The sequence below is a fragment of the Verticillium dahliae genome, genomic scaffold (assembly GCF_000150675.1).
Source record: "Verticillium dahliae VdLs.17 supercont1.5 genomic scaffold, whole genome shotgun sequence".
In the NCBI taxonomy this organism is placed as follows: domain Eukaryota; kingdom Fungi; phylum Ascomycota; class Sordariomycetes; order Glomerellales; family Plectosphaerellaceae; genus Verticillium; species Verticillium dahliae.
In genome coordinates, this window is record NW_009276938.1 from 1,072,124 (window position 1) to 1,093,743 (window position 21,620).

The 21,620-nt window shown below is 57.0% G+C and overlaps 11 protein-coding genes across 11 annotated transcripts; 5 read left to right on the forward strand and 6 right to left on the reverse strand.

Annotated features, from left to right (window-relative positions):
• Positions 1 to 35: 35 nt before the first annotated feature.
• Positions 36 to 1,073, forward strand: VDAG_03313 (glutaredoxin domain-containing protein; the record flags this gene model as incomplete). The annotated part of the gene is made up of 2 exons (XM_009657178.1): positions 36 to 626; positions 730 to 1,073. The coding sequence occupies 2 exons, from the start codon at positions 36 to 38 to the stop codon at positions 967 to 969; spliced, it is 831 nt and encodes a 276-aa protein (XP_009655473.1). The 3' UTR covers positions 970 to 1,073.
• Positions 1,074 to 2,020: 947 nt separating this feature from the next.
• VDAG_03314 (uncharacterized protein) lies at positions 2,021 to 3,099 on the forward strand (the record flags this gene model as incomplete). The annotated part of the gene is made up of 3 exons (XM_009657179.1): positions 2,021 to 2,155; positions 2,214 to 2,984; positions 3,058 to 3,099. 3 exons carry the CDS (start codon positions 2,021 to 2,023, stop codon positions 3,097 to 3,099), a joined length of 948 nt encoding a protein of 315 aa, XP_009655474.1.
• A 558-nt stretch (positions 3,100 to 3,657) lies between these two features.
• Positions 3,658 to 4,945, forward strand: VDAG_03315 (40S ribosomal protein S15). The gene is made up of 4 exons (XM_009657180.1): positions 3,658 to 3,769; positions 4,088 to 4,164; positions 4,297 to 4,593; positions 4,687 to 4,945. The coding sequence occupies exons 1-4, from the start codon at positions 3,752 to 3,754 to the stop codon at positions 4,754 to 4,756; spliced, it is 462 nt and encodes a 153-aa protein (XP_009655475.1). The 5' UTR covers positions 3,658 to 3,751; the 3' UTR covers positions 4,757 to 4,945.
• Positions 4,946 to 5,405: 460 nt separating this feature from the next.
• VDAG_03316 (uncharacterized protein) lies at positions 5,406 to 7,004 on the reverse strand (the record flags this gene model as incomplete). Its single annotated transcript, XM_009657181.1, has 2 exons — positions 5,406 to 5,526; positions 5,584 to 7,004. The coding sequence occupies 2 exons, from the start codon at positions 7,002 to 7,004 to the stop codon at positions 5,406 to 5,408; spliced, it is 1,542 nt and encodes a 513-aa protein (XP_009655476.1).
• A 729-nt stretch (positions 7,005 to 7,733) lies between these two features.
• On the reverse strand, positions 7,734 to 8,331 carry VDAG_03317 (NADH:ubiquinone oxidoreductase 17.8kD subunit; the record flags this gene model as incomplete). The annotated part of the gene is made up of 2 exons (XM_009657182.1): positions 7,734 to 7,872; positions 7,961 to 8,331. 2 exons carry the CDS (start codon positions 8,329 to 8,331, stop codon positions 7,734 to 7,736), a joined length of 510 nt encoding a protein of 169 aa, XP_009655477.1.
• Positions 8,332 to 8,871: 540 nt separating this feature from the next.
• VDAG_03318 (nucleotide exchange factor SIL1) lies at positions 8,872 to 10,167 on the forward strand (the record flags this gene model as incomplete). Its single annotated transcript, XM_009657183.1, has 1 exon — positions 8,872 to 10,167. The coding sequence occupies one exon, from the start codon at positions 8,872 to 8,874 to the stop codon at positions 10,165 to 10,167; it is 1,296 nt and encodes a 431-aa protein (XP_009655478.1).
• Positions 10,168 to 10,295: 128 nt separating this feature from the next.
• Positions 10,296 to 11,164, reverse strand: VDAG_03319 (eukaryotic translation initiation factor 1b). Its single transcript, XM_009657184.1, has 3 exons — positions 10,757 to 11,164; positions 10,625 to 10,692; positions 10,296 to 10,573 (listed from the first exon to the last, which is right to left on the reverse strand). The coding sequence occupies exons 1-3, from the start codon at positions 11,022 to 11,024 to the stop codon at positions 10,550 to 10,552; spliced, it is 360 nt and encodes a 119-aa protein (XP_009655479.1). The 5' UTR covers positions 11,025 to 11,164; the 3' UTR covers positions 10,296 to 10,549.
• Positions 11,165 to 11,776: 612 nt separating this feature from the next.
• Positions 11,777 to 13,558, reverse strand: VDAG_03320 (uncharacterized protein; the record flags this gene model as incomplete). Its single annotated transcript, XM_009657185.1, has 1 exon — positions 11,777 to 13,558. One exon carries the CDS (start codon positions 13,556 to 13,558, stop codon positions 11,777 to 11,779), a length of 1,782 nt encoding a protein of 593 aa, XP_009655480.1.
• Positions 13,559 to 14,180: 622 nt separating this feature from the next.
• On the reverse strand, positions 14,181 to 14,914 carry VDAG_03321 (uncharacterized protein; the record flags this gene model as incomplete). Its single annotated transcript, XM_009657186.1, has 3 exons — positions 14,181 to 14,609; positions 14,663 to 14,736; positions 14,791 to 14,914. 3 exons carry the CDS (start codon positions 14,912 to 14,914, stop codon positions 14,181 to 14,183), a joined length of 627 nt encoding a protein of 208 aa, XP_009655481.1.
• A 3,485-nt stretch (positions 14,915 to 18,399) lies between these two features.
• VDAG_03322 (uncharacterized protein) lies at positions 18,400 to 19,806 on the forward strand (the record flags this gene model as incomplete). Its single annotated transcript, XM_009657187.1, has 2 exons — positions 18,400 to 18,502; positions 18,572 to 19,806. 2 exons carry the CDS (start codon positions 18,400 to 18,402, stop codon positions 19,804 to 19,806), a joined length of 1,338 nt encoding a protein of 445 aa, XP_009655482.1.
• A 278-nt stretch (positions 19,807 to 20,084) lies between these two features.
• Positions 20,085 to 21,236, reverse strand: VDAG_03323 (aryl-alcohol dehydrogenase; the record flags this gene model as incomplete). Its single annotated transcript, XM_009657188.1, has 1 exon — positions 20,085 to 21,236. One exon carries the CDS (start codon positions 21,234 to 21,236, stop codon positions 20,085 to 20,087), a length of 1,152 nt encoding a protein of 383 aa, XP_009655483.1.
• Between the last annotated feature and the right edge of the window lie 384 nt (positions 21,237 to 21,620).

The following is a 21,620-nucleotide window of genomic DNA, read 5'->3' on the forward strand; positions in this document are numbered from 1 at the left end:
CTTCGAAAGCGCCCTCCAACACAAGCGAGCGCGCCATGCCGTCGACGAGGCAGCTGCGCACGCTCGTCGTCGGCGTCATCATCGGCGTCGTCTTCGTCCTCTTCTACACGTCCCACCTGCGCCAGCACGAGGTGCGCGACGGCCGCACGCTGCAGGACTTTTACCACAAGACGGTCAGCGGGCTCGACAAGAAGCCCGCCGGCTCCGGCTCCGCGGCCGGCGACCAGGCCGTCATCAAGGACAAGGACGGCGACGGCAACATTGACGCCGACGACGAGCGGCTCGCCCAGGACATGGCCGACCGCCTCAAGGAGGCCGCCGTCAAGGCCAAGGAGGCCGCCAACAAGAAGGCGCCCCTGCGGCCCGACGACCCCAGCGATATTGTCGGCATTGGTACTCGGCCGCCGGCCAAAAGAATGACTCGCCCGCCGCTTGATGGTCGTTGCTGGTGCCGGATGCCGGTGCCGGTGCCGGCGCCAAGGACGTCGAGAAGAAGCAGCCCAAGGAGACGGACGAGAGCACGCCGTCGAGGTCGAGGTCAATGCCATTCTCAAAAAATCACCAGGCATGTCCCTCTTGTCTTGATTCTTTGGTGGTGGTCATGCATGGGGCGCCTTGCTAACCTCGTCAGTCATCATCTTTTCCAAATCCTACTGCCCCTACTCCAAAAAGGCAAAGGCCCTGCTGCTCGAAAAGTACGCCATTGACCCGCCGCCCTACATCGTCGAGCTCGACGAGCACCCCATCGGCAAGGCCCTGCAGGACTTCCTCGCCGCCAAGACGGGCCGCTCCACCGTGCCGAACGTGCTCATCAACAGCGTCAGCATTGGCGGCTTTGACGACGTGCACGACCTGGACGAGCGCCAGAAGCTCGTCGCCAAGATTATCGACCTCGGACAGAAAAGGGTCACCATGGTCCAGCGGACGGCGGGGGCGGGGGCGGGGGCGGCCGGACACAAGTCATCGTAGGCGGGGGTGTGTTGTGAAGAAAAAACCCCCAATGACAGAAGCTTTGGAGCATTGGCAGAAGCCTCTGAGCATGGGCAGAACAAAAAAAAAATAACAAAGCGAAAGGGGCCTTGGGTCTTGCTGGGCGTCAAGGGTGCATTTCATGGGCGTTTGGCAATGAATCGGTCTCTGATGAGAGGGGGCATGGCGATGACCTCACGGACGTCTTCCCGGGGAGGGAGAGCAGCATGACCACTATCCGGCATACATGTACAGTACGTAGGCAGCCAGACTACACGATGCTGTTTCCCCCGACTGCTCCTTTTTGTTTGCTCTGCTGCTCCTCTGTTGCTGCCGATGACGGTCAAAGCAGCAGAATGCGACACCTGTGATGGCGCAATGTGGTGGGGGATCCCCCCCCCATCTCAACGTCTCCTTGACCCCTCCTCCCCGATTCAGATCCAGATGCGACAATTGCGCATCTAGGAGGCCGATCAAGAAACAATGGAGCATGCGTCACTAGCGGCAGGGCCTTGATGGCCTTGATGGCCAGGTACACTCGTCACCGAGCGGCCGCGAGCCATTGAATCGCGGCCGTCTGTCCTACTCGCCGGGGACCCTGATGGCCACTGCTGCGGATGCGGATGCGGATGCGCTTCGCTGTTCAGAGGAGACGAGCAGGCACATTAAGAGGCCAAGGTCTGCCTGTGCCTTTGGGCCTTCTGCAATATTCCCTCTTGTCTGTAGTGCCCTTGGTTTTGTGTTACACTTGAAATAATCTGTTCTCGAACCCGGCTGGTGTCCATCGATCCCCCTCCTCGTCGGCGACTTACACCGAGATCACGGCATCACCTTGGAGAAGTGGCGTCACAGGACCTAACCGGCAACGGTAACCGCTACCTGGCTGCATACCTTGGAACTGCTACCACGAAGCAGAGGAAGCTCGTGTAGGGAGATAACCAATGCTGGGTCTTGTGTACATTTTCGATTGAGCTTCGCGACGACCACTCTCTCTGGCATTCTACATTGAATACTCGCCTTACATCGCAGTTCACAACACATCACAGCAATCATGCTTTCTAAATCACCGCACAAGGCCGTCAACCACGGGCTGCGAAAGCCCCACCCCCTCGAGGGCTTCCTCGTCCTCGCCGTCGCGCCGTTCCTCGGCCATAAAGACATACAGGCTCTCCGATGCACTTGCACGGTAAGCTACCCCTCTGCATTGCACGCTTGCTTTGCTCTAAATTAACATGTCACGCCAGACCTCCCGCCGAACCCTCGACACATACGAGCGATCCACAGCCCGTGCCAGCATCGGCAGGACCCCACTCTCCGGTCCCGCACCGAGCCACCACCTCCTCACCTCCGACACCCCCGCCCGCTACGTCGCGCCGCGCGACACGTACGCCGCCCTGCGCGAGCTCGAGGACCGCGAGCGCGAGATTGCCTTCCTCGTCGACACGTCGCCGTACCTGCGCTCAGCCTTTACGCGCACGGGAATCAAGCCCGCCTCACGGGGCGAGACGCGCCGCGCGCGCGCCGCGCTGAAGCGGGCGCTCTGGATCTGCTCGGGCCTCGCGGACCTCGAGACGGCGCAGTGGGCGGGCCCCGACGCCGTGCCCGCGTTCCGCCGCCACGGCGCGCCGCGCCCCGCCGTCTTCAGGGACCAGGCGTCCTTCCTGCGCGACTTTGCCGACAGGAGGGCGGCGACGACGGCGCTGGCGGCGCTGCGCGAGGCGCAGCTCGCTGCCGTCCGGGCGCTGCCTGCGCGGGACCTCGCGTCGCTGATTGTGCTCGGCGACCTGGCGACGAGGGGGTTCGAGGACCAGCTGGGTACGCGGCGCATGGCCGAATACCCGCGACACGTCGTCAACGAGTGGAACGTCGCTGTTGCTGAGAATGTGTTCCGGCACGGCGTGCACTTCCTGCGCGGTCAGGCGCGGCGCGGAACGGCCAGGTCCAGCTCGAACAAGGCGGGAGGAGGGTCAGCAGGAGGGATGGAGGCGTGCGCTGCGGCGGCGGTCTGCGACGTGGTACGCGAGATGCATTGCTGGGAGGCCGGTGACGAGGAGACGTTGCCTGGGCTGAACATGACCATACGGATAGCATTCCGGGAACAAGTGGACTGTGATCCGAGTGAGGCTGTAGGGGAGGCGGTTCGGGTCATGATGGGACGGAAAGGCGGGGAGAAAAAGTGACGACAGGGTGTTCTGCGTGATGTGAGCATAGGAATCAAGCATCTGTTTCAAGCCTGGAGGGCGTGATAATTTGGTTCCTCTGGTGATGCCTGGGGACGTCCCAAGCCGCTGTTCCAATTACCCGTCACAATTCGTGCATGGCCATAGGCACCTACGTGAGATGCGCACGCCTGATACTCTTCGATGATCGAGCTGGCTGCTGTCGATGGCCTGCCTGATGGATCATGCAAGCGGGACGATTGCGTGATGGATGTTGGCCCCTCCATCTACGATTCAAGACGTGGGGTCGAGTGCCGTCCGGGTTCTCTCCTGCATCCGTCTCACCGAGACACGCACAGACCATCGTCACCGCACACCTCGGTGAGCGAAGACCGGGGTCCGAATTTCGCAAATCACATGACCGTCACCACCAACACCGGCCGTAGGGCAGGTTAGCCCTCTCAGAAATTTGAGTCTGCCCCATTTTCGTGACCTCGTCAAGCGAGACCCTCCCAACCGCAACCCGACCAGGTCAACTCCATCCCACGCCACGCCAATCCAGCAATTCGCTCTTCGACGTCCACATCGAGAAGCGAATTCCCCTGAACCTCACGACCGCAACCATGGCTGACGACGAATACGTACGTGCTGTCTCCTCCTCCTGCGCTGCGGGCGAGCGCCAATGCGACTGCTCTCTGCTCGTTTTGCCGCCCACCACCCTCTCACACCGTCACCACTGCTGCCCGCCGCCGCCGCCGCCGCCACCACATCGACGACGAAACCCCGGAGACATGGCACCGAACTTGGCGGTAGTGTAGCTTTTGTGTGTGTATGAACGGTGGACGGGCGGAAGAACGAGAGAAAAAGAACCGAGCAATTCGCAGCGCAATCGTCGCAGCGCAGCCAAAAACGAAGAGAAAGAGGAACTTATTGAGGCTAACCTGGGGTCATTCATGCAGAACGCTGAGGAGGCCGCCGAGCTCAAGAAGAAGAGAGCGTTCCGCAAGTTCTCCTACCGTGGAATCGACCTTGAGGCGTACGTAGCCCCATTCCCCCTCTCCCCCTCTTTGCACCTACACGGTGGATGGTCACGGACAAAGCCGAACAAGCAAGCGGCGAGGCACGAAGGATACAAAACGGAACAGCAGAGCTAACACGGACCGCACAGTCTCCTCGACCTCGACTCCGAGCAGCTCCGCGATGTCGTCCACGCCCGTGCCCGCAGACGCATCAACCGCGGCCTGAAGCGCCGCCCCATGGGTCTCATCAAGAAGCTCCGCAAGGCCAAGCAGGAGGCCAAGCCCAACGAGAAGCCCGACCTCGTCAAGACGCACCTTCGTGACATGATTGTCGTGCCCGAGATGATCGGCAGCGTCATCGGCATCTACTCCGGCAAGGAGTTCAACCAGGTTGAGATCAAGCCCGAGATGGTTGGCCACTACCTTGGAGAGTTCTCCATCTCTTAGTACGTTCCCACCATATCACGCTTTGCGCGCGCGCGCGCGCGCGCCCTTGAGCCGTCGCATCCAGAGACACAACATGCTAACAACCACCGCAGCAAGCCCGTCAAGCACGGTCGTCCCGGTATCGGTGCCACGCACTCTTCCCGTTTCATTCCCCTGAAGTAAGGTGTGGGATGGGTGTTGGTGGTCAACGATTTGGTCGGCACGAAGGGACAGAGGTTATTGCATTCACGGTCATCAAACAAAGGCGAACGGGAATGGACTCGGTAGCATGGCAGTGCAAAGCCGCTACCACCTTGATTCGGCAACGGTAGTGAATAAACGCCTTGCCACCCCAAAAAGAGATGCTTTACGATTCACCTGCTGTCCACCTTTGCATGTCCATGTCCATGTCGTGTCGTCTCGGGTGTAGCGCCTCTTGGGTGTCGTCCTTCGCGTCAGGTTTCGGGAGAGGCTTTCTGTCCACCTTGGCATCCGACTGCTATGTTCTACCGTCGGCAACCCTCCATCATCAGAGGGCAACTCAGCAGAGGGCAACTCTCTTTACCGTTGCTAGGACTCGCTGCAGCCGTGATGTCGACGCAACGACGCAATCTCAATACCGTCTGCAGACAAGCAAAGCATGTTAATCACAGGATGAGGCTGTAAATCCAAACGCTTGCTACTCATTCAAACTAATAATAAAGCTGCAACATTGACGCTGCGAATCCGCTTTCGTGCATGGCAATCTCGCCACGCCTGTATATGAACGTCTCATCGGTACTCACTGTAGGTAGGCCAATTCCGCGTCGTAGAATAGCTGGAAGAAACGGCCCTACGTATGTTCTTGAGGAACATCAACATCCACGTTTCTGTCCGCAGCGGACAGCTTCCTCAACACCTTTGTAAGGCCTTGACAAGAATTCCTGCGAAGCTTCTTGAGAGCCTCCTTGGCTCTTGGGCCAAAGGACTTGGCATTTTCTGACAGGTTGTGCTAATGCCATGTCACGCACCTGCGTTCCTCGCATACGCTGCAGAGACATCTGAAGTATGGAGAAGAGATGTAGTCGATAAAGATTTCCTCTCCTGCCTCCAAGTCGCGAAGAGCTTTGAACCTGGCGAATACAACATCATCTTTGACTTGAGGGAGGCATTCCATCGTAGCGTTCACCTGGCTTCGGACTCGACTATTGGGCCCGGCAGGACATGCATGGTTGGCTTTACTGCCAAGGTGGAAGACACTCTTCTTGGCACCGTTTGTCTCCTGTCGCTCTTCAAAGCTATGCGTTTGAAGCAAGTTCATAAGTTTGCGGTTGTTCCTGTCTTGGGTACGATCGTACACTCCGGGTATAGCTTCCAGGTCTGGATAGTTGGCCATCAGTCGTTGTTGGTTGTTGTGAGATATCACATTCCAGGCACCAGACATTTTGTCATAGTCAGCAACCGCCCGGAGAACTGAAACTTCTTCGAAAATGATTTGATCTCTTGCAACTGGAAACTTGGTGAAGAGACCGTCACCACACCCCGGGATCGTAGAAGGCCCAGACATGACGAGGCTTTCTGGCTTCGCTGTCCTTGGGTTTGGGCGAATGTCAGGCACTTCCAGAGGTGGTGCTGGTGTGATCGCCATGTCGTCTTCGTCATTGGTGTCTCTAGGAGGCTGCCTGGCCAATGACTCGGCGAGCTCGACAGGTACGGCATCGGAGGATGAGCTGGTCGTGGCCGGCTGTGCCGCGGAGTTTCGAGATGGACCAGGAGCACTTTCTTGCAGGAGAGCGTCAGTGGAGGAATCCGCCGTAGCATCAGGCCCTCTTGTGAATGCTGTCGTTGGAAGTGCAGTCGAGCGTTCGCCACCATGAGCATCTGCAAGAGTCCCATCGCTCGGCTCAGCATGGGTATCTGTTTCAGCTTGTTCCGATTGCATGATTTGCGAGGGTTGAGATTCTGGGCCATGCTGAGCACTCTGATCAACCTGGGGTAAAGGATGGTGCCGGAAATGTTGGACAGCCTTGGACGATAGATGGAGACCGCGAAGCCTGCGGTACATTCGATTTTTTGTGGGAAACCCTTGTGAACCATGAAACGGCTTGGAAACTCGCGAGCTCGTGCTGGCCTGAGGAGCTCGTGGAGCCCTGGAAGACCGAACCGATGCAGTTCGAAGCAGAGCTGGGGGAGCTTGTGAGGCCTGTGAGGCCTGCGAGCCCTGAGGTCCTGGGTTGGCCGACATGGGCAGCGGAGCTGATGGGGCCATCTGATCCCTTTGAGCCCCGACAGCCTGTGAATCTGGAGGGAATGGGCCTAACAGACTTGTCCGAGGCGTCTGAGCATTTGGGTCGGGGAGGGGTGCCAGTCGTTGGGCGACGGACTGAACCCAAGTGGATGTCACGTCCTCGTCTTGATTTTCGTCGATGGTAAAAATACCTAGACCCGCCATGGTATCGATTGTGAAGTAATACGGGTTTACTTGGATGGGAAAGCTCAAGACAAGCCTGGATGACCAAGAATGTGGACGGATATGAATGGATGTTATGAACGGGATGGACTGGGCGAAAGATGGTGTTGGAGAAGAGAAAGAAAGGGGAGAGGAGGGGAGAGATTAGGATGCATCGTTGACGAGGTCATGATCCAGGAAAGTAACGCTCGCGAAGCAGGGGCGACGAGCTTGTTCTTGCTGCGGACAATTTGGAACTATGAGGCTGCTGCTGCCGTACAACCACGACCAAGGTGTTCGGCGACCTCAAGATAGGTAGCTTACCTATGGAGTATGATAACCTTTTCGCGAGAGCATGGCAGGCACTGCCCTCTGACCTTGATACATTTTCCAAACCAGAAGGCGCGAACACTTAGCCAGCCAAGGCAATAAATACCCTTGGGAGACGCCCGATCCTGCGCTCTTCAAAAGGTTTTCGTCGTGGATATCCTGTGGCAGCTTCTTCATTCCGGGGATTTTCATGCTTGTGTCTTCTCAGTATCCCAACGCTCGTCACATAATTTTGCCCTGCATAGGTTGCGAGTCGTCACCTTGTGCCCTCAATGCTTATTTCACAAGTGCTTCATGCTGAGAATAACCACGGGGACAAATGGAATAGGTGTTGCAGATTCCCGTCTCTCTGCTAAAAAAGTTTATGTACCGGTATCACACACCCGCGATCGCTGACCCGCTTTACTGCTGCTCCGCCGCCAGCTTCCTCGCCTTGCGCTCCTCGTCCTCGATGTGCTTCTTCTGGTAGTGGGCGACGACGTGGTCGAGGTTGGTCTGCGAGCCGGCGACGACGTTGCGCGCGGCCGAGTTTTGGAGGGCCCTGAAGTGAAGGGAGGGACCATGTCAGTTTGGGGTGTGTTCTGTCGGGAAGAGCGTAGGACAGGGGAAAGAAAAAGGCGAAAACGTACTCGGGGAACCGGACATCGACATCCCTGTTGGGCTCGGCGTAGAAGAAGAGGGCGCGGTCGAAACCGGCCTGCTCAACCGCCTTGGTGTGCAGGTGGTTGCGCTCCTCCCAGGCGCTCTGCCAGGACCAGTAGGAGTGAATCTTGCGGGTGAGCCACGGGTCCTGGCCGTCCTTGCCGGGCTGGGAGATGGAGTAGACTATGAAGCTCGTGGGGATGACGGCGAGGCTGACCCAGAAGCCCTTGCCGATGGGCTCGTTCACGGGCTCAGCATGGTGGTGGTGGTCGGAAGCGAAGCGGCGGGGCTGGCGGAGGGCCGTAGGCGTTTTCGTCTGGCGAGCGATGCAGGCGGTTCGAGTGCGGAGAGCCTGCATCGTGGGCGAGCTTGCGGAGGGAGCGAGAGAGGGTGAGAGGGTCAATTGGCTCGCGCGCGGTGAGTGGTGATGTCGTAGGTTGATGGATTGACCATTGACCGGGTTGGGAGGTGTGGTTTGCTTTGCGGCTTCTTTCGCGATTGAGTTTAAGCGCTAGACGCGGGTACGCGCGGTTGCTGTGGCCAATAGCAGGCTGCCGAATTATAATGCTGGGGCTTCGCCTCTACGATGGAGACAAGTTGTCCAGATGTCCGAGATGGCCTTCTAGGGACTTCGATTGGGCAACAGTGAACTGTCCTTTACACTTTGACTCATTCTTTTGCCAATGTTATAAACGGTCACTGGACTGATCAAACGGTTTCACCAAGGGCTTTTTTCATCTTCATTTACCATCATTAACGACCTGCTGAGCTGCACCTGTGCTTTCCTCAAAGACAGCGAAGCTTCTCATTGGCCTGGAAGCATTCAAGCATCACGGACACCCATCACTGATTCTCTCGCATAGCCTCGTCTTGAGCAATCTTCTTCATATTAAAAGCTATGGCGAGGTCAAATCGAGCGCGTGGCGCATCATCGACATTGTCTTTTTTCTTCATTATCCTCAGCCTCGTCCTTCTCGTTCCTCTCACATCTGCTCGGGCGCCCGATGCGCAACCGTCACCACCAGTCGAGGGCGAGCTGATATGCCACACGGACAACCCAGCAGAATGTTACCCCAAGGTCTTCCAAGCGACGCACGAATTTCAGGTCATCCGCGATGACCAGGACATCCCCAACGGCCTGCACATCAGAATGGACATGACCACCGGCCGCAAGGAAGCCAAGATCAACGTCCCAGACGAGGAGAACCCCGCCCTCGAAGGCCTCCCCGTCGACTCGAGCATGATCGTCGTCGAACCCGAGGAGGGAGAGTCAGAGGACGCGTCGCCGATCCCCTTTGCCGCCCCCGTCTACCAGGCCTTCGGCCAGGTGAAGCCGCCCAAGGAGGAGTCGCCGCAGTTCTACACGCATCTCGACTTTATCAAAAAGGGCCCCGGCGGCGCCGACCTCCCCTTTGACGAGGCGCTCGAGTTTCTCGAAGAAATCTCGCACGACATGTACTACGGCGACAAGATCGCCGAGAACCCCGAGACTGTCCACGCTCTCCTCTGTCTCATGGCGAGCCCCTCGCAGGCGGCGACCGAGGACGCGGCGCCGCGGGACCAGCGCGCCGCGACCATCATCGCCGCCGCGCTGCAGAACAACCCGGACGCCACCGAGCTCGTCGGCAACGCCTGGCTCGGCTTCCTCGACGCAAAGTGTAGCGCGCCCGAGGGTGGCGAGGCCGACAGCGTCACGCTGCGCGAGAAGATGTACGCGCCGTTCGTGCCGGGCGAGCCGCTGATGGTCGGTGAGCTTGCCCTCGCCGCGGCGCGGGCCAAGGCGCGCGTCAATGCTCTGCACGGTCTGCTGCGGAGCCCGGTCGTGCGGGATGACTTCCTCGCCAACAGGGGCATGGATCGCCTGCTCGAGGTTCTGAAGCCGGGCGGCGAGAAGTGGGCGGCGGGCAATGAGTGGGAAGGCGCCCAGCGCAAGGTGGCGCACCTACTGCTGGATACTTTCCTGGAGGAGGAGTTCGGGGCAACCAAGGGCATCTGGCCGACTTTCAGAGCGGCCGAGACGGACGCGGGGAAGAGGAGGGCCGCGAGGGCTTCAGATGAGCAGTGGATTGAGGCCGTACGGGTCATCAGGGACAGGCACCCTGGAAACAAAGGACACTGGAGTGTGGGGGTGCTCAAGCAGCTAGAGGCGCTGCACAAAGCGCAGCTGAAGAATCTGCCAAGGGAGGATCTTTGAGCATGGGGGCGAGATATGACGGCTGCATGCATAGAATATACCCCGATCGGATAATGGCCATGTTGTTTTCAAATTTCACTGTACGAGTTCACTCAAGGATATGTGAATTTTTAAGTTTAACGACTTTTCAGCATCAGCATGCTAGCAAAGTTGATGACGGCTGGGCAGGACCCATGCAACCAATCTAAGACATATGTAGCAACACTCCGAATGAACGGCGCCGAAAAGACAGAAAGTATGGGTATCTCCAACTCCGCCCAGGCCTCCGGCCCCTCGAATCTGCGAACTGATGGCATCGCGCTGATGACAGATCTCCAGGTTCGGGCGGGGAGTCGGCACTTGAGCGGAGCGAGCGGTAGATGTGTTCCGAGGCGCGAGCTCCTCAGAAGCCGTGGACCTTGATCATCTATGAATTTGTCAGTATAGTCATGGCAACGCGCGAGGAGGCTTTCCAAACCTTGGCATCCATCTCCAGACCCTCCTTCTTGTCGATGAGGAATTCGTGAATAGCCTTACGCTGGTCGCCTGGCGAATTTGGTCAACACGCGCTCTCTCTCGTTCGGCGTCCTCATTTTGGAGTGTCACATACCCTGAAGCTGGATGACATCACCCATCTCCGAGTCCTCAACGATGGTACCGTTGCACGCAAACTTCTTCTTGATCACCTTGAGAATCTTCTTCTGGTCGAAGCGGCGGGGAAGGCCCTGGATGGTGGTGAGGGTCTTGCGTCCATTGCGCTGCTGGATACGAATGTGAATGTAGCTCTGGCTCTGCTTGGTGGCAGCGGCGTCGTTGGTGTCGCCCTCGTCCGCATCCGCGAAGGGGTCGATGGTCTTGAGGTTCTCGATGGTCGTCATTAGAGGTGGTTTGTGGGGGACGTTGCGCAAGGGCACGGCAGTCGGTCGGGAAGTTGTAGAGTTGGGTTGTGTTTGATGCGTGTATAGGTTTGACGGGGGTTGTGTACGTTCTTGAACGAGTAGGGTGCGAGGGCGGCGCAGATGTCGTGAATGTCGAGGTTCTTTGATGATTGTGTGCGAAGGTGAAGGATGGAGGGGTGTAGGCGGGGTTTATTTGATAAGGGGGTTGAGTCAGGCACAGCCACAAGTCTGGGGGTGGCGTCGGTGGCGTATCTTATCGCCCTGTTGCTGCCTGTATCATCCACTGGCAACACATCATGACAATAGACTCTACCTAGAGCCGTAAATACACATCATATGAATAAACTAGACCTGAATGTTCAAAAGTAACTTCATCTACGGTTTCATGGCGAGTTTATTCCTTTTTCTTTTTTTTCAACAACGTCATCCTCTATACCCCAAGTTCGGTTTCTAGAGCCATAACAACTCCCTCAAGACTATTTTCATATTGCTGGAGGACGCATGTATCTAATTCTACAACGCTGTCAAGATTATTCGGGGTCCTGCCTCTGAACACCAAGTACTTGAGCTCTCCACTCCAGGAAGCGGATTTCAAACACTTTGAGAACAAAGCAGCCTCCAACTAGTACGAAGACGGCCAATAAATCAACGCCTCAGATCCATGTCTCTCTCCTCATGCGTTTGCTCCTCCATGAACATGTGTACCCGTCATACCATTGACTATTGCTAGTTCAGGCAGGAGATGCGTACATCGAGGAAGCTGACCCTGGTGAGCCATCCTGCCTCAGATGCGTTTGCTCTTCCCTCTCCCGTCTCTTGTTCTCAGCTCGCTCCTCGCTTGTCGGCGCGAACAGCAAACACTCAAACCACGCCTCTGCTCCGCGTTCGAGTCTCTCCTCGCAGTACCGCGCCTCAGCGAGCAGGTTCAAGTCTACCAAGAAGTCGACGATATCGTAGTGGCCCCCTTCTTCCTGCGCCCATGCAAGAAGTCTCACGACTCGGAAAAAGTCCGCATCACACGCGTCCCGGCTCCATTCGAGCAATCGACACGCAATCTTGGCCCAGACGCATATCCACGCGGGGTCGAGAGTGCCACCGGCCTCGCGCAGCTCAATCGTCGTGGATTCTTCGGGAACGAGCGTTCTGTAATTTTCGAGTGAGTAATTCATAAAGTTGTATGCTGTGTGCTTGTAGACGTCGCCGTAGAGACGACCGACGAGCCCGCCAAGTAGATCAGCAGAAAGGATCTCACGGACGCCGGACATCACGTCGCGACGCGTGGGACGCTCCATGTTTTGTGGCATGGACGCATGGAAGACGTCAACCCAGGGTTCGGCACGTGCGATGACGTCTGGGTTCCGCTGAGGCGGTGAACGAAGGGGAACATGGGCGATTCGTCGTTCGAAGGGAGGATGGCGGGGGCGCGGAGGAATAGAGGCATCGAGTCGTGGTTGTAACATGAAGACTCGTGGTTTGGAATCTGGGTATTTATAGTCGATGTTAGGAGGATCTCGATGCGACAGGTCTTCTGCGTTGGCTGGTTTCGGGTTCATGAACAGCGTGTCCTGCCAGTGCCGTCCTGGTTCCCCCATTTCGCTCGTTGCTATGTCCGAGAGACCTAGCTTCCCATCTTGTTCATCTTCAGTTTCAAAGGTTTCCCCGAGCCATCGATCTCTACCACAAGCCCTTGTGATTCGTCTAGTCTCTGCTTCATCCACGTCGAAGCAGAACTCGGAACGCCACAAAGAAGCGGCAGATCCGTTGGCGCGGCTGATATCAGTGCCTAAGCAGTCTCTTACATTCTGTGACCACTCATGAACAGCCCTGTCTGGTGCATGGAGTTGGCTAAGGAGCGGACTTGCAGCCCAGATGAGGGCACCGAACCGTCGGAGAGTCCTGGGATCGATGCGCTTGTCTTTCCCGGCACCGACGTGCACATGGAACCCGCACGATTGATTCACACGACATCGAAAGTTCGTCGTGAGGGTAGAGACTGCAAGGCGGATCAGGTCAAAGCTATTCTCGCGGTCGTACATAGCAGGACTTACAAGCTCGACGCCAACCACTCGATAGCCATCCATGTTCTCAAATTCTTTCAGCGTGCTTTCCCCAATGATATTGAATGAGGTATACTCTGTCTTGTTGCATTCTACCTGTCGTTTCTGTATTGAATCTGGATGATATAGACTCGTGTCCCAGAGGCGGCATGGAACGCCAGCCCTGGCCAAAGTTTCTCGTAAAAGTTCCTTACAATACGACAGAGGGGTACGTTTGTAAAGAGGGACGTCAGCTTGCATAGAACCTTGCTCGAGGTCTCTGGGAACTCGCAGAAGGGGAGCCAGTTCGTGGGCGATATTTTCATCTGGATCCGCCTCACCCTCGTAGGCCCACGCGAGGAAAAACTCTAGCTCGATGCCAAAAGACACGCGCAATGAAGTTGTTGTCGGATTGTCACTTGCTGGGGCGGGATCGTTGGGTGCTCGCACCGTCGTCGACGAGGAAGGTGAGCGCATGGCGAATGAGGCAAGCGCGGAAAGAGGAGAGAACAGTTGGTGTATGACTTTCACGATTTTCAGTTGATCAATTGACTTGCCTCCGTTGAAGGGGCAAGCCGGTATTTGTGCTGACCTCCTTTACCAACACAGAGGCCAAGTAAAATGGACAAGCATCATACTGTGTAACAGCAATAGCATCGTGTTGCCGCGCATCAACCTTGTGTCAGGGGCACTCGTGGAAAACAAAATCTTTGTTCTTTTGTCGTGGCTTTGAACACGGGTTGCGGCGGCTCGGTCCGTCTTTGCCCGCATCATGTCACGGGGGCATGAATAAAAATCGAGCGACAGGGTAATTTTCTCATTAATTCAAATCAAATCAATTCAATTCGCAAGGGGGGGACGATTGCTTGCCGGCTCGAAGGACATGCGCCAAAACACCTCCAGATTATGGCAGGAAACCGTCCCTTCCCTTGCGCAGCAGGGAATATCCATCCTTCATACCATCCACCATCTTCAAAGTCGTTGTTCATTAAGGTGACATTGTTCAGTCGCAGAAGGCCGGCGCAGCCAACAAAGGGGCATAAGTCGGAATGCTCAATACAGAGAAGCGAAAGGAGCGCATCTATGCAGGCACGTAGACTTAGACCACGTAAGCCAACGCGGCGACGGCGATGGCAGCGGCACCAAACATGGGCGCAGCCGTAGGAGCGGCGAAGCTGTCACCAGTGGTGGTCGTCTCCGAGGCACCCTCGGCGCTGCCAGCCGTGGTAGTAGCGTCGGCGGCGCCAGAGCTAGTCGTCGAGGCAGCAGTGGTAGAGGTTGAGGCCGGTGCGGTGGTGGACTTGGACGTGCTCTTGCCGGCGTTAGCAAAGGCGTTCTGGAGGACGTCGGCGCCGCAGACAGAGTCACGCTGCTCGAGACAGGTCCTCTGCGCGTTGGCGTTGCCAACAGCGGCAGCGTTGCACTCGGAGAAAACGCGGTTGCAAATGTAGGTGGGCAGACTGTCGCTGTAGTACTGGAGGCCGGGTGCAGTACCGTTGCTGCAGAGGCACTCGTACTGAAGTGTTTGCTGGAATCATGTCAGTGGACGCAAGAAATGGCAGAGGGTGAGTGGTGGCTTACGTAGTCGCAGTTGTTGGTAGGAGCAGGGTTGCAAAGCTCGTCACAGACGTTGCGCTGGCCACTGCACCAGGAAGCTGACATTTGTTAGTGGATAACAGGACAAGGATGCGACATGCAGTGAAACATACCACGCTCGTTGTCAGAGATGTTGTTGATGTCGTTGAGGTCAGAAGCGTTGTAGACCTTGCGTTGGGCAGAGACAAGAGTGGCGGCGGCCGAGAGGGCCAGGGCGAAAGTGGTGGCGACGCGCATGTTTACGGCTTTTGAGTTGGGAAAAGTTGTTGGGACTTGAACTGGGCGAGGTAGGCGTTGAAAGTAGTAAGCTGTCTCGAAAAGCTATTGCGATAAGACGGGAACCGTGATGCTGTGCGTATGATGCCGTGGAGAGGAAGACAGCGGTGGATTGGGTTTCTGAGGAGGGCGAGGGAGAGGCGTGACGCAGAGGGGACGGGGGTCACGATGTTTATGAAGCAGCGGCAGGCAGGTGGGCGATGGCTTCCTTGCACCCTCCTCCACCATGTGTGCGCCTGCTTCCGTAGGCCAGTGGACGCTAGGCTCTAGGCGGTTGGGTTCAGAGCCAGAGCTCGGTGCTTGGAAACCTTGGCAGGAAGGCGAGATGGGGCAACGGTTTCTCCTTCCCTGCCCGCCCGCACGCATGGGGAGGTGGTCCTTCCTCCCACGCCCTCGCAAACAGCACGGAAGCAGGAGCGAGGGACGCTGGAAAATCGGCAGGAACACCGGGTGTGGCGGCGCTCCACTATTGAGCTCCACGCTACGACGCACTCGGCAAGGCGGCAGCTGGTGGAGGATTTGACCGGGGTTTCTCAGGTACGTACCGCTTCTTGGGTGCACTTGGCATCATCTACCCCCGAGACTTTTATGGCCGTCATGATCGTGATCATGATCATGATCATCTGGTCGTGCTTTCATCAATTGACCCTCTACAACATGATACGGGCATTGGTCGATTGCTCTGTGCGCGCATTCAAATAGGTGGCCTCCTGTTTGCGGTACTTTGAAGCCCTGTGCACCATGACGTCCGAGGCAGCACTGTTGCTTGACAGTCGCACCACCTGGCGCGTCTGGTTTCGCTTTGGGGGGTGTCTCGTCTCGTCAAAGCCCTGCCATGTGGGAGACAAGCAGACGAGGAATTTGCAGACAAACCCCCTCCTCGCTCCGCTTCTCCGAAGCCCACGACATGTTCCATTCCAGTCATGACTGATTGCAGTGATTTTGACATTATGCGTCAGGTAAACCAGCACAGATTGCTCTCATTTCGGGTCGCATGTGCCATTTGCATCCCCCCCGGACTTTCCGTCTCGGCGTCCTCAGCAGATGCTGCTCGTCAAATCTCAGAGACTCACATTTCACGCAGCGCTATGCCGCTTCCAGACAGCTCCAGCCACAGTTTTGAGCCCCTCCACGATCGACGCTCTAGGTACCCATACCCCTGGCACACACACAGTTGCCCGTTACATCTGCTGTGTCCGTCAAACCAGTCAGCGGTTCGCTGTTGCCGGGGACGACTGTCTCGGGCATGCCCTGGCGCCCTGGTGCCCCGGAGACCTGGGGACCTGGCTAATCTCAGGTATCTAAGGTACCTAGGTACCTTCATAGGTACCTGCCCGGACGAGGAGCTTCCCCTCCAGGGCATTCATTCGCCTGCATCTCCCTGCCACGCCCACCTTCCTGGCGCAATCACACCAGACCTGGCCACCCACGGCGCCCTCATCTCGCCGCGTCTCATCTTGTGTTGAAACACCACACCCATCCGCCTCCGTCGAATTCTGCCACGCGAACCTGCTCTCCCTTGGTCCATCAAATTGTCAAGCTCTCTACCTTTTCTTTCCCGTTTCCATTACATACCCGCAATCGTCAACTTCCAATCGACGCTTTCTGATGTTCTTTGCAGGCCAAGACCTTATCGCAAACGAGCAGACACTTGTGTTGCCCGGACCATTGTGGCACATGTCATCGACTTGGGCCTACTCCACATGACAGGCAAACTCCACCACTCTGAGAATCCTAGCCCTGCTCCCTTGGACACCCCCCCTCCAAGGCAGCGAGCGAGGGGTCTTTTGAGGTTACAACGGATGGACGGCCGATATTCCTCAACTCACGGCCCCTATCCACCAATCATTCTCCACGAGCTGTCCCTTTGGATGACCACGCGGCCACCGAAATTCCAGACCGAACACCGACCAGGCCTTTGTGAGCGCCTCTTGTTGTCCCTGGTCGCGTAGACCTGGCTGCAGCTGAACCTTCAGGCTTGCTGGTGCCACGATGGCCTCCGAGTCATGGATTCGCTCAACAACCCCAGCTCGTCACCACTGCCCGCCTGGCACCTGTACTGTACTCCCGCCGTTTTTCTTAGCGCGCAAGCCGTCCCTCAGTAAGTCTCTGTCTGTGGTTTGGCGCCTCGCCTTGGCCTCTCGGGTTGGGCCTGTCACGCTGAAGAGCTTGCAGAGCTAGCTCCATGCCCACCAACCCCTCTCTTTCGGTCGCCCGCGGCTGTTCGGAGGCCCAGGGCAGCGATAGATAGGCACGTCTACAGGTTCGGGCAACAACAACCCTCCTTGGCGATGCAGCACTGCCGCCTACAGGACCTATGGTCTGATGCGAGTGCAGTCTGTCTTGGCTTGGCTTACCGCCGCCTCGCCTCATTGAGCAACCCGAAGAGGATCGTCACGAACGAGTTCCATTTCTTTGGACGTGTCCGCTGGCTGATTGCCCACCGGGGCCTTCAGTCCCTCGGAGGCGGCAGCGTGATGGGACAACGACACGCTCGTGCTTTAGGCGGCATGGCATTTCTGTACAATGCCCTGTGCACCACGTCTTCCCTGCACCTAAGGAACATGTATGTACCAAGGCCGTGCCGTGCATCCGCTAACCTCTTCCCAACCACCTGCACCCACCACCCACCAGATCTCGGCACCTTCAGCGGCGATCCCCCGCTCTCCAATCCGAGTCTTCGTCACCATACCACACACCATTCGCCATTGACTTTTCCTCGCGATGAGGTGGTGTGCTGGCTGCCTCGTATCCAGGCACTTGCATCTGCAACCTGAGGTACCCGATTAAAGTGTTACCCCAAATACCTTATGTATCAATTGACTTCCGACTCGATTCCCACAAACCGTGTGTGGCTTGAGCACAACCACCTCAAGTGTGGCTGACCCGTCATTGACATTCCTTCATCTGCCGAACCATGTTTCGTCACAACAAGCCAAGGGGTCGCTTGAAAATATGTCGCGACCCGACAAAAGCACCTCTCGTCTACCATATTGCGATATCACCTGCATTTGACTTGCTCGGAGAGACATGCCGCATCCTCATGGGCGGCGACGACTCGTCAGGGTATGAAAAAGAGAATGGAGATCGTCATTGTACCTCACCATGAACACCCTTCGCCCTTGTCCAAAAGTTGGAGGTCGCCATGGTGACTCCGCCGATGACAGGGGCAGACAGAACTTTATAAATGACGATATCCATGCCATCTTTACCTTAAAGTCCTATGCAGCCATCAGCCTGGCAGGCGCCGCATGCTTGGACGCTGTCTTTCCAGGAGCAATCAACAGGATGAAGGGAGCCATCCAGCACCTCACCTCTACAATGGCAATGACCGTCTTGTTCGCTTTTCCCTTATGGGCCATCGCCATGGCCCTGTGGGTATGGAAAGTTAATCGAGGCATGGCCACGACGCCTCCCGAAGCTCTGAAGCATGCAACAGATAGCCCATGGCGCGCAGAATCAGCAAAGGAAACCTATCAAAAGATGGAGAAGTAACCTTGCGATTGGGGCCCGCATCTTCCGCCCAAGCTTGCAAGGCGCTATATCGTTGTTGGAGGCTCAGGTCAATAGCACTCTAACCCCATGTCTATCTAGCATCAGCAAACTGACACGCTACAGGTTTGGTCGGTGGCCAAATTGTACTTCAGCTCCTACAACGCGGTCAGGCGCCGTCGTCAATTCGTATCATTGACTTTGTTCCACCAACACGGGACGAACTCCAGACCCCTATGGCCAAAGACGTGGAATTTGCTCAAACGGACATCTCGTCTGAAGCCTCTACTCTTGCCGCATTCAAGAAGCCGTGGCAAGCAATATCTGCCAAGCTCCCCTTAACTGTCTTTCATACTGCCGCTGCCATCCGACCTTCAGAACGTCATCCTTTGGTGTACCACCGCCATGCCCGTGTCAACGTCGGCGGAACCGCTAATGTGCTTTCTGCTGCGAAAAGCGCTGGAGCCGACATCTTCATCTTCACCTCGTCCTGCTCTGTGGCACTCCGTCCCGTGACCTGGTTCAGCCCGTTGTGGCGACGTTGTCCGACAAACATTGTCCAGACGATGACTGAAGATGACTTCTCTGCCCCATTGCGACCGCGCGAAGATTTTCCCTCCAACTATGCGCGTAGCAAAGCCGAGGCTGAACGTCATGTCTGCGCAGCTGACTCTCCTGTCTCGGGCCTGCGTACCGGTGCCATCCGACCTGGCAACAGCATCTATGGCGGCGCGGGTGACTTCCTCGTTAGTGCCACCTTGAATCTTCCATCCCTTCCTACCTGCACAGCTCCTTGGGTACAAAATTGGGCTCACGCAAGCAACGTCTCCCTCGCTCATTTACTGCTCGAAGCCGCGTTGCTGGGGCCCCATGTGGACAAGGCACGTATTGCTAGTCGGCCCTTTCTTGTCACCGATGCGGGACCCCCCTTGCGCTTCGATGACTTTTACACTGCCATGAAGGCCGTGGCCGCCACATTTCCGACCGTCCGATACCCTCCGCCCGTTCTTATGATGGCCATTGCGCGGATCATCGAACTTTGGTGTGTGACGCTATGGAAATCGCCATTTTTGGCCCGTTTGGGCATGAGGGAGCCGAAGAATCCTCTGTACTTGCTGCAACCAGCATGCTTCACAGCGGCTGTGAACTGCCTCATTGACGACTCGGCGGCAAAGAGGCCGGTCGAGGAGGGTGGCATCGGATACCAGGCGCGATGCACGACTCTGGAGGGGATCTGCATGCAGCTGTTGCACTTGAACCGTTCGGTCCCAAACAAACGAGTGAATGGAAAAGAAGCAACGAGAAGTATCTTGAAGGATGTGATTGAGGTAAGAGCGGAACCTGCTGCAGGGGTTGCTTGATGGGCGGCGCGTCCTGACACCTCACAGGTAAAACCATCACTTGGGCGCTCTGGATCGAAAATCGAGACCACAGACAAGTAGGTTCATGCGGACAAACACATCTCTGCCTGCTCATTTCCACAGGAGCAGAGCCCTTGGTTGGTATTTCGAAACCAGTCATCTAACATGCTCAAGTAGTTTTATGCCATTACTTCTAACTAGGGGGTCTAACCCTATTATCAGTTCAGCCGACACAGCGTGGTCAACACAGAAACCCTGTTTCTTGCCTTCAAGTCTCTTCACGCCTTTGAGATTGGCTTCGGGGCTTGCTCCCATGCAATGGGCGCGACGGCGCCAACGAGCGTAGGCGCCACACCAGTCTCTCTTGGGTCCTGGCCGATCATGTTCGTGGGGAAGCCGATCTCAAATTCTTTGACGCTTTCCAGCTTAGCAATCTGTTCATCGGTCAAGTGAATGCTGAGAGCCGTGATGTTGTCCTTCAAGTGCTCGACCTTCCTGCCGCCAATCATGGGGAAGACATGCCTCGTCTTCTGCAACACGTACGCGAGCGCGATCGCCTGGACGGACTCGGTGCCATGCTCCGTAGCCACCTCCTCGAGCGCCTCGCTGACCCGACGCTCAATGTCCGTCTGCTCGGCACCAAAGAAGCTACGCAAGCCCTCACCAGCCTTGGCTCGCGCCTCGATCTGCTTCTTGCTTTGGAACTTGCCGCCGCCCAGGACGTCCCACGGGCAGAGGGCCATGCCAAAGTGGTGGGCCATGGGGATGATGTCGCGCTCAAAGTCGCGCAGCAGCACATTCCACCGGCCCTGGTAGATGGAGAAGGGCGTCTTGCCGTGGGCGCGCGCGTACGTGTTGGCGGCCGACACGACCCAGGCGGGCGTATCCGAGGCGCCGAGGTAGAGGACCTTGCCCTGCTCGACGAGAATGTGCAGCGAGTCCATGAGCTCCTCGATCGACGTCGTCCAGTCCCACCAGTGCACGTACAGGAGGTCGATGTAGTCTGTCTGCAATTTGCGCAGCGAGTCGCGCACCGACATGTGCAGCGACTTCTTGTGGTTGCCGCTAAAGTTGACCGTCTTGCCCTTGCCGAGCGCCCAGGAGCGGTAGTCGGTGGTGAACTTGGTGGCGATGAACATGAGGTCGCGGTTGTCGCGCTCCTTCATCCAGGAGCCGATGAACGTTTCCGAGTCCTCGTTCTGGTAGTTGTTGGCCGTGTCGATGAAGTTGCCGCCGGCATCGTGGAAGGCGTCAAGGAGCTTGAAGGACTGCTCCTTATCCATGGAGCCCATGTGTTCGCTCCATGCCTCACCAATCGACATGGCGCCGAGGCAGAGGGGGGAAACGCGGACGCCGGCCGTGCTCGAGAGGACGCGGTAGCGACCGAGCTCGGTCGCGGGCTCCGGGGCGGGCTGGAACATGCTCGTCATGATGAGTGAGGGCGGCAGATGTTATGGCTATTGGATCTGTAATGAAGTGTAGAGTGTCGCAATCGGAAGATGAATGTCGACTTTCAGTGCACAGAGGCTGGTGAACAGGAAGCGTACCTCGCGAGGTATTTATACACCAACTTGCATCGTCCTATTGCGAGCCGCCACGAAATCTGTTTCAAGGCGGAGTGAGGAGAGGCTCATGGTGACGTTGTCTAGGCCCCGAAAGTCAATCACGGTGCTTTAGCGTAACGCCGAGATCCCTACCCATCATATGCAATGGGGCAACGCGAATCCGCCATAGGCCCCATGCAGGCGTGCTTGTCTAGGTTGGTGAGGAGGCGGGTTGGCGGGAGGTGGTAAGCCCCCGGCATCAAACTTAAT

Bases quoted from the DNA above. Each gene is read 5' to 3' on its own strand.
- VDAG_03315 (XM_009657180.1), top strand. The intron at 4,165-4,296 runs GTACGTAGCCCC...CGGACCGCACAG, and splicing joins CGTGGAATCGACCTTGAGGC to TCTCCTCGACCTCGACTCCG. The intron at 4,594-4,686 runs GTACGTTCCCAC...CAACCACCGCAG, and splicing joins GGAGAGTTCTCCATCTCTTA to CAAGCCCGTCAAGCACGGTC.
- VDAG_03319 (XM_009657184.1), bottom strand. From the start codon at position 11,024: ATGACGACCATCGAGAACCTCAAGACCATCGACCCCTTCGCGGATGCG. The intron at 10,693-10,756 runs GTATGTGACACT...CAAATTCGCCAG, and splicing joins TGATGTCATCCAGCTTCAGG to GCGACCAGCGTAAGGCTATT. The intron at 10,574-10,624 runs GTTTGGAAAGCC...ACAAATTCATAG, and splicing joins GTCTGGAGATGGATGCCAAG to ATGATCAAGGTCCACGGCTT.